The following is a 9,532-nucleotide window of genomic DNA, read 5'->3' as shown; positions in this document are numbered from 1 at the left end:
GTTGTAGAGGGCACAAAGCTTTCAGGGAGAGAAGGGCCTGTGCTGACTGAGGCAGCACAAATTGGGAGGGCAGAGGAGAAGGGAGCAGCCTTGTGCAGGGGAAGGACCTGAGACATTTTCTCTGGGGAGCTCTGTTTGGCTCATGCCCCTCAGAAGGGAAGAGCTGTTTGGGATGAAAGCACCGCTCAACTGAGGCATGTTGTGGCACAACATGCTACATGGCAATTATGTTCTGTGTGAGATGTTACTGCAGGATCCTTTTGACTCTACTGCGGTGCAAGACCACCTTTGCCCTAAGGCATCCTCTCGGTCTTGCAGGAAGCTCTCCTCACCTCTGACGTTGCCATCCATCCATCCAGCCATCCATCCATCCATCTGCCTCATGCTTCTTTCAGGCGTCCTGCAGTTTCTAACTACGTGGCCCTGCACTGCAGCCCTGTTATGTCCAGTTAGCCCCAGTAAGGATCAGCTTGGGTCTGTACACCCTGGGAGATGCTCATCAAGCCTGTGTGCTCCTGTTGAATCCAGAACTCAAGGGGCAGACTCCTTCCTAGTGTCTCCTCTGCCTCTTTCAGATTGGCAGGGGTAATAAGGGAGTTCCCTTCAGGAGACTTTAGGACTTTATGAAGTCCCTTTAGAACTTCCAGGCAGTAACCATGTATGTGGGATCCTGACAGCTGAGTGCATTGGTCCTGAGGTTGGAGTAGGAAAGAGCAAATGGGAAACTTTGGTCTGGGAAAGCTCTGCAGAGCTAATAGGACTGGGCATCCTGCCCTTAGCTCCAGGGTGGTTCTTGTAGCTCATATCTGCTTAGACTTAGTGTGGTCTGAAGAGGTCTGACCCATCTTATCAGTTAATTGATGTTTGGAAGGGGTTCAGCTGAAGAATGACTGGGAAAAGGAGAAAAAAACCATGAATACACTTATAAGTATATTCATCTGTAAAGTATCTGTCTTTAAAGAGCCATAAGAACAGGCATACTGGATCACATCAGGTGATGGTCTGGCTCAGTATCACATCTCTGACAGTGGCTAGAAGCAGATGCCTGGAGAAGAGCAGAAAAATAGTGCAAGCATGTGTGTTTCTTTCCTCCAGCACTCTCCCTGCCTCCAGCCATATGGTTTCTGGGCATTGAATTATCCTCAATGGGTTTCTCTTCCATGACCTTGTCCTGGAACCTGCACACACTTAGTATCCACAACACCCCATGGCAAGGAATTCCTAGTTCAACTGAAGACTATGGGAAGAATCATCATTTTCCTTTGCTTTAAACCCAGTTTCTGCCAGCATCACACATTTCTTTTATTGGAAAAGACAGTAAACAATCAATTCCTGTCCATCCTCTTCAACTGCACTGTGAATTAACATCACATTATTATCAGCTTATTGCACGTGGTACCTAGAGACCTCTTTGTACAGGGCAGTGTATAAAGATAAGGCTGAATAATAGTTTTTTTACTGCCCTGCTTCCAGTCCAAGCAGAGGAGGCAGGCAAAGGGCAAGGGCAAAGTGCGTTACAGGTGAGCAGACCATTCTTATCACTGGCTCCTTTCTAAAGTTGCCTTTTATCTTTTGCAGATGGCCCAGCTCGAAAATTTGACGATGACTCTCAAGCCGTTTTCCTCTTGCTTCTCCTGAAGAAGAAGTGGGTCCTGAGCAGGATGCATCAGCCGATGGCTGGTGCCAGGAGCACAGCCTTTCCTGCGCTGTACCCATCCCAGGCCAGCCTTGCTGCTCACCCGCCCTACACTCACCGCGTCATTGAGGATCCCAAGTGGTCCCTCGTCACTGTCCCCCACCTCAGCGAGCTCTGCCTCCAGCACATCATTCACAATTTTGAAAGTAAGCGGGCGCGCATTTCCCCTGGGACACATGAAGAGAAAGTGTCGGTCCCAGGGAGCAGAGGGCATATGAGGCGGGCAGATGAATCAGAATGGCAGAGTGTGGTACCCAGCCTTGCCAAAAGAACAGATGGGGAGAAACATCCCCTCAGGCAGCTAGTTAAGCAAACTGTTTAGTTGCTACGTCTGTACTTGCAGACTCCAGGAATGGCTGTAGTCCTCTGGGCTGCTATCCAGGATGTGGCTCTGCCCTAATCTCATCCTATCGCTTCTTTTTCCTTCCATACTCTGCTGGACTTGCTTACCTCAGCTGTGGTTGGGGCTGCGGAGTTGCTGTTCTCATCTCTTGATTCACGCATGCATTGTGGTAGTGCTCAAGGACGGAGCCCCGTTGTGCTGTACGATGAGATGGAGACTTGCTCTGTGTTTGGAAGAGCTACCATCTCAGTGTAGTGTTCTCACCGTCTCAGGCCTTCTCCAGGGCTTTTGGTGGTGGTGCGACAAGTTGCATCCTCAGGCAGGGAACGTGCTTTTGAAGCAGGTGGACTGATGAAACATGGCAAAACAGAAAAAGCATGTCTCATCTGGGAAATGACTGGGAGGGGGAAGGGAAGGGCCTACCTGTCTTTTTGGCCAACTCAGTGAAGTGGCAGCAAGGACCAAAAATAGGTCTAAGGCTCTGTCTGCATTTGGACTGTGAGACAGGACTGAGGACGTACATCAGGAGCTGATGATAATTGGGGTCTGAGCTGGGACACCCCTGAAGTCCTATCAGCCTGGTCAGTCAGTCCAATGCCAGATGGATTGGATAGACATTGTGTGCACATAAAAGCAGTGTGCTTGGGTTCTTAGGGACCCTCATGCCATTACCTGAGATGTGCAGCTCCATCTTGCCCACTGCTTTGGCCTGAGTGAGCCCAAGTGAAGCTATCGCAGTTCCACCCACCTCTGCTTGTGTTTTGGGACTTTACGGAGGAGGTCACAGCAGTGCCAGCTGTAGGGCACTGGAGAACAAACTCCAGGAAGAGGCTGTGGTAAAACTGTGGGTGTCCTTAGCGAGGAAATGTCAGAGACAGAGGAAACATAAAGCTAACCCCACTTTGGGTCTCAAAATCTAATTTCCTGTGCATCGACCGGCCTCTCTGCTGATGATCTCTGTTGCCCAGCACTACTGTGTTGAGTGCACATCACCAAGCATTCATGGTGTGAGTATGCTCAGCTTTTCTTTGGCATTTCTTACCACAAAGATCTTCCACCAAACAGAAGCCAGATGAGACTTAGGGTGAGTGTTCAGGAAAGAGACTGAGGGGAGAAAATACCTGGGAAAACCCCCCAAACTTTTATTTAAACAAGGTCAACACAAAGACTAAGAGTGTGTCTCAGTGGAAAGGACCAGGAATCCATCTGGGGCAAGAGAGACACCTGGGTTGAGATTAAAAGGCGTGAGGACTTGCATGAAGAGCACACAGACCGTTGTTCTCAAATATCATCCTTCAATATGCTTAGAAACAAAAGGGAGAAAATTCAGCAAATGTCAAGTCAAGCTCTCCCATCATTGTAAGGCTGAATTAGTTCTCCTGGGAGCAGAAGTCCTGCTCTGAATATAAAGTGCATTAAAACTAAATCTAAACTGGGAGCTAAGTTTCTAATGCAGTTCCCAAATATTATGGGAGTAAACCAAATTATGCTGATGTTTTATGATAAAAGTTAGAAATCCTGCACAGAAATGTAGGGGATGAATCCTACACATTTTCTGCCAGCTTAGCTCCCCACACCAGCTGCTGGCAAAAGAAAAGAGAGTCAGTATCAGCAGAGAGGAGGGCATGGCCACACAGCTGGCGGCCCAGGCAGAATGATAGTTGTTCCTACAGCCAAGACAAGCCTCTCCTTCTCTTCATCCCCTCTAGAGAACCCTATTTTGGACCGTCTTCTACCTGAGCATCAAAGGAAGGTGCTGGACAGGCTCTCCACTGGCCTTCCACTCACTGTGACTGTCAACCTAATAAGCGACGAGGACTACTGGAAGAGGTGCTGCACTGAGCGCTGGCAAGTGTGTGATGTCTCCAACTATGGAGACAGCTGGAAACGGATGTTCTTAGAACGTCACCTGGAGAATATCCTGAAACGTTTCATCCCTAACACGACAGACCCCAACCAGGTTCTAGAGCTCATCCCACTCTGCAAAGACCATGTGCGGAAACTGGAGGTTGATCAGTTCCTGCCACCAGTGCAGGTGGATCAAAAGGAGGAGAGGGATGACATCTCTGATACAGGGAGTTACAATGAATTTGATGAGGTCCCCATGCATCACTATGACCTCGGAGTCCTCATTACTGCTCTCCCTCACCTTGAAGAGCTCCATCTCACTTACGGTGTGAAGGACTGTGGCATGAACTTTGAGTGGAAACTCTTTAACTTCACCCACCGGGACTGCAGCAACCTGGCTGTCGCCGTGAAGATGTGCCACAACCTGAAAGTAATTAATTCCAAACTGAACCTTCCTTCCTCAGCTAGATTATCCAATTGCCTGGGGATAGAAACCCAGAGACCAAGTTTTCTTGCTGGCACCATCTTTCTTTTTTGCAAGCTGCCATCTGGCAGAGTGCAGAGATGTTAACTTGCTGGCCTAGTGCTGTGTATCCTATTCTACACATGTCCTTGTTAGAATACTTTGTCAGAGGGCTGGTGAGAAAAATACTTTCTCCCACAAAACATGTTCCCTGTAGAGCAAGAGAAAGCAACAGTCCTATTTTAACTCCCCACATAGTTCTGAGAAGCCCAGAGAGAGTTTTCATAAGGAGTTTTTAGTATTTATGCACAGTAAATATATGTCAACATGCCCCAGAGATCCCATGGAGTCAGAGGAGAGGAACAGGCATTTCTAGATGAACCATTTCTCCCTAGAATAGGCATGGGACATCAGTTGCATCTGCCCACTATAAAAGCAACTACTTGAGCTGACTGGCTAAACGTATCTGAGGTGAAGGGAGATGAATCCTGTCTGGTGGACCATAGGCTTAACTCTCTTGAGGTCTTGTACAAAGTTCAATCTAAAGTGCCAGATGTTTTAGTGTCCCTAACCTTTCTACTCCCAGGTTTTCAAGCTGACACGGAGCAACGTGGATGATGACAAGACCAAGCTGCTGGTCCGTAACTTGCTGGACCACCCCTGCTTGGTGGAGCTGAACTTGTCCCACAATCTAATCAGGGACAAGGGGGCACAAGCTCTTGGCCACTTGATCAGCCGCAGCAGATTAGAAACCCTCGATCTGTGTAACAACCAGATCCATCACCTGGGGGCTCAGGCTCTTGCTCGAGCCCTGGCTGAGAACTCCACCCTGACCTCCCTGAATCTGCGCCTCAACTGTGTGGAGGACAAAGGTGGGGAGGCGATCGGCCGTGCCCTGCTGACCAACACCACCTTGAAGTCCATCCATCTGGGAAGTAATAACCTGTCAGAGCCAACTGCTATGCTTTTCTCCCAGGTCCTGGCTCAAAACACCACCCTGATGAGCATCGACTTCTCATGCAACCACCTGGGTCTGGTAAGAGAAACCCCTTCTCCCTGCAGTTTGTGAGCCTGCATGGTGGCCTTGCAAAGCAGATGATGAGCCTGCCCTGCCTTGAAGCCACAGAGGCAAACACATCCCTCACTTTGCAATTATGCTGTGATAACAATCAGTTGCAATTAGGGAGGAGACTCCAGCAGACAGCAGGAAAAAGGACATCTTCTGTACACGCACATGCATTTCTCTCTCTTGTTACATCTAGCTCTTGTTCACAGGGCTGAACCTGGATACCATGCTTTGGGCTTTTGGGCAGAGAGGGATTTTCCCCCAGGAAACTGAAAGCCAGGGAGTATGTCTGGGAAAAAATCACAGCCACTTCATGCACGTGGGAGTAGATAATAATCATAGGCGGAATGAGACGGGGGCCTTATGCATATTCTCTGTGCTTTGGATCTGCAGTGCCATCTGTCACTCAGCAACACACAGATAGTGTCACCCTTCCCAGAATCTCTCCTGCCCATCATGTTTTCAGAGGAGACTGTTGGAAAATCGGCTGGGTTGTTGAGCTCCTTTAACTCACCCTGCAGCTCTGGAGCGGTGTGGTAGGTCAGAAGCATCACGTCTGGGTGCTTCTAAGTGGCGCCTGAACCACAGGCTTACATTTTGTAGAAAGAGGAGCATCCACAGTTCTCACCACATCCCTAAGATCTGCAGTCTTCAGCATGCTCACAAAACAGACCGCTTCTCTTCTGCTGATTAAAAAGAGCTTTAGAAATCTGAAACTAGACAGCCAAATGCAATCATGCTGGCTTTTAAACTTTCTGCGCTGCCTCATTTTTTCTCACTGTCACAATAAAGAGACAGCAAGACCAGCTGTCCCTGCTGGCAGGAATATTGGCATCAATGTGTTTGACAAGGGTTTTAAAAGGATTTGATGGCAGAAAACCTTTTGTGAGTTCTGAGTTTTATGATCCTGGACATAGAAAACTATTTGAGTTTAATGATACAAGGGGGCAAAGGTTGGAGAGGATAGAAGGATTTTTGCTTAGTAAATAACAATCTCTACGCTTAGCATCTGCCTTCTGACATCTGGAAGGATGCTCCACAGCAGCCCAACAAGTGGGCTGCAATACTGTCTTTGGAGAAGTGGGTGTCTTCTCTAGAGATGTATAAAATTCTGACCTCTGTACCCCATTATAAAGACTCCTTACTGGTCCTTTTTTGGCAAAAGGTCTATGAGACAGGGTGCTGGGATGAGGGGACCTTCTGGATGAAGGAGATGGAGGCAGGAGGTGTGTTTAGTGTCTGAAAGAGAACAGCTGTGGGTTGGAAAAAAAGTCAGATTGTCACATCCCTAGAGACACTGTTTTGAGTAAAGGAGAGGAATGCCCCAAAGTGTGTAGCCTCCCTAAGGCTATCTACATTTTCTGTCCCACACTGGCTGGTGGACTTCAGGCATGTGAGATCTTCCCCCCTAGAAAGCCAACCCAGCCTGGGAAATGGCATCCAAGGAGGAGGCTGCTCTCGCCACTGCTGAGACAAGGCGCAGGGCACTACTAACGATGCCTTTTGTCCCCAGCCAGCGGTGAGCTGGCGAATAGGGCTGGGGCAGAGCTTCTCACAGGTTATCATCACCAGCTGTGCTATTAACCAGCCTGAGCTTGAGGACTCCTGACACAGTCCCCAGAGGGAGTCATTAGCACATGTCATGTCAGTGAGTGCTGCATAAGGTTACGCTCTGTCCCTGTGTGCTTCTCCTGTGAGCAACATTTCGGGCTTGAGTGAAGGCCTTCGTACGTTTTGGCAGCACCTCATGGGCTCCCCAGCACCGGCAGCACAAGTTGCTCTGGGGAGGAGGGAAAAGGAGCAATACACTTCACTTTTGGATCTCCTCCTTTAACTGCCCCTCCCTTTCTCACCCATTTGCAGGATGGTGGGAAGCAGCTGCTCGAGGGGCTGGCAGATAACAAGGTTTTGACCGAATTTGACCTCCGCCAGGCAGAGGTGGATGAGGAGACCGAGTACCTCATTCACCAAATTGTGTGGGCCAACCAGGAAGCGTCAAGGCTGGAGTCTCTGCAGCACATCCCCGACAAACCCCTCTGAAGAAAACATTCCAGAAAGCAATGAGTTTACAGGTGTATTGTTGGAGATACTTTACTTCAGAAGCTCATTTTTCTTCCTGTTTCTGAAAAACACTCAACTTGTGGCTGCCTCCGCAGCTTTTCCCAAGATCCTCATCATCCAACCTGTGACTTAATATCAGACAGGCATTAGACCTCGTGGGTCTGTAGTGGCATCACAGAAGCAACCTGCCTCTTGAGCCCTCACTCCCACTGCACCCAAGACTAAATCCCACCTCCTGTTTCTTACATGCTCCAGCAGCAAGCTTAGTTCAGGCAACTGGATGTTCCACCTGTTAAGCAGCTAAGGTGAAGTTTCCACCATCTGAATGGTCTTGTCCAGACCTAACCTACATTTTTTTGCTGAGGAGGATGTGAGATTATGCATGGAGGATAGAGGGAATGTTGCTTCTAGTTCCTTGGCAGCTTTTTCTGGCTATTGCCCCACTCAAGGATTTATTTGTTTTTATAGCAAAATCTGTCTGGAGCCTCAGATATGGATGCTGAGAAGTAAAAAAAAAATCAAATCAATAAATGATAGGTCTCTTCACGATGGTTTCCTGCTTTGGGTTTCTATGTCTTTGATCATTGCTAGCCTGCTTTGCAAACAGGTGAACTCTTTATAACCAGATGCTTACCTTAACCATACCTTACCTTACCTTAACTCCTCTGCACAAACCTGTCAAAAAACAAGGTGTTTCACATATCTTCAAGCTAGAGGGGTCCCTGCAGGGCTGCTGTCCCACACAGCTCACAGAGTTGAAAACAGAGCAGCTTCCTTGAGCTTGGAGGAATATGGAGCAGCTTCCTTCTGCCCCATGGGATGTGGCTACCTGAGGAGAGGGCACATACCTGATTGCCTGGGTCCTTCAACAGCCCCACTCAGGAGAGGTCAGCAGGGAATTATGCAAGCAGACTGACCTCCATACCCTCCTGCCCTCTGAGCAATGCAGAGGCTTCAACATGTCACAGAATCATGGAACGCGTTGGGTTGGGATGTCTCCCAGACCTGCCCGTCACCAGCACTCACAGACCCACCACTAGGAGCCACCTCAGTGAATCATCTGAAACTTTTATTACATCGATTTGGTTTACAATCTTTGTACTTTGATATTTCCAACAAAAAAGGCAACATTGTGATATACTGTTTGTACATATATAGAGAGACAGACAGAGCTAGATCATATTGACAGAGTTGAAAAGTAAAAACTGTTTCCCGGTGTTCACAAAAGAATTTGTTCGCCACGTACCCGCTTCTGACTTGCTCTGCCTGATGGATACAGATGCCTGCGGTGCCGCTGGCCCCCTAACTGACAGGACCTTTATTTGTGCCGTGTCACACACCTTTATTGATCAGAAAGGACAGCGTGTGAGGCTGTCCCCAGCGGTGGTGCCGGCAGGGCTCAGCCCCAAGCCCTCACAGATCTGTGGAGCTCCCTTCCCAACTATTCATGGATGCTCTGGGGGTTACCTCTGCAAGAAATCCCAACCAGCGGCAGCAGCTGTGTAATGTCCCCACTTGGGCATCTCCCACGACTTGTTTCCCATCCTCGAGACCGAGGTATTGAATAGATTTATTTCTTTTTATTTGCATTTACAAAATATTTCCACTGAATGACACACCTGAATGAGATGAGAACTTTGTGTTCAGAAACAGCAGAAAAGACCCAGATCAGCATCAGGCTGATGAAGGAAGAGCTCCAGCAGCAAGGGTGGGGTGGGGACTTAATGGGGGTGGCCTGGTCCTGGGTAAGCCTGCCTGTAGCTCCAAGTACAGTGCTGTGTCTGGTCAGCCAGTTGTGCAATGAAAGCTCGTGCTGGGAGGGCAGCGATGAGATCCCTCAGACATGCTAGGAGACACGTGAGGAGGAATTGGCCACCCGAGCCAGTGAGGAACAGGGATGGGAAGAAAAGGGATAGGGAAAACATATCGTCACCAGAACAACGGTTGATTTGCTTTCCAGGATACTCACAGCTCCTCTTTCTCCAAATGACTGAGACTGTTAGTAACACCTGAGCACCTTCCAAACCCACTCCTAGGCTGCCACATGCAGGAATG

At 48.7% G+C, this 9,532-nt stretch overlaps 1 protein-coding gene across 1 annotated transcript; it reads left to right on the top strand.

Moving 5' to 3' along the window:
• Window positions 1-1,661: 1,661 nt before the first annotated feature.
• TCTE1 (t-complex-associated-testis-expressed 1) lies at window positions 1,662-7,456 on the top strand. The gene is made up of 4 exons (XM_009870224.1): window positions 1,662-1,842; window positions 3,749-4,317; window positions 4,937-5,386; window positions 7,280-7,456. Exons 1-4 carry the CDS (start codon window positions 1,662-1,664, stop codon window positions 7,454-7,456), a joined length of 1,377 nt encoding a protein of 458 aa, XP_009868526.1.
• The last annotated feature ends 2,076 nt before the right edge of the window (window positions 7,457-9,532 follow it).

The sequence above is a fragment of the Apaloderma vittatum genome, unplaced genomic scaffold (genome assembly GCF_000703405.1).
Source record: "Apaloderma vittatum isolate BGI_N311 unplaced genomic scaffold, ASM70340v1 scaffold38365, whole genome shotgun sequence".
Classification (NCBI taxonomy): domain Eukaryota; kingdom Metazoa; phylum Chordata; class Aves; order Trogoniformes; family Trogonidae; genus Apaloderma; species Apaloderma vittatum.
Note: the sequence above shows the minus strand (reverse complement) of the source record. Positions and strands in the feature narration are given on the sequence as shown.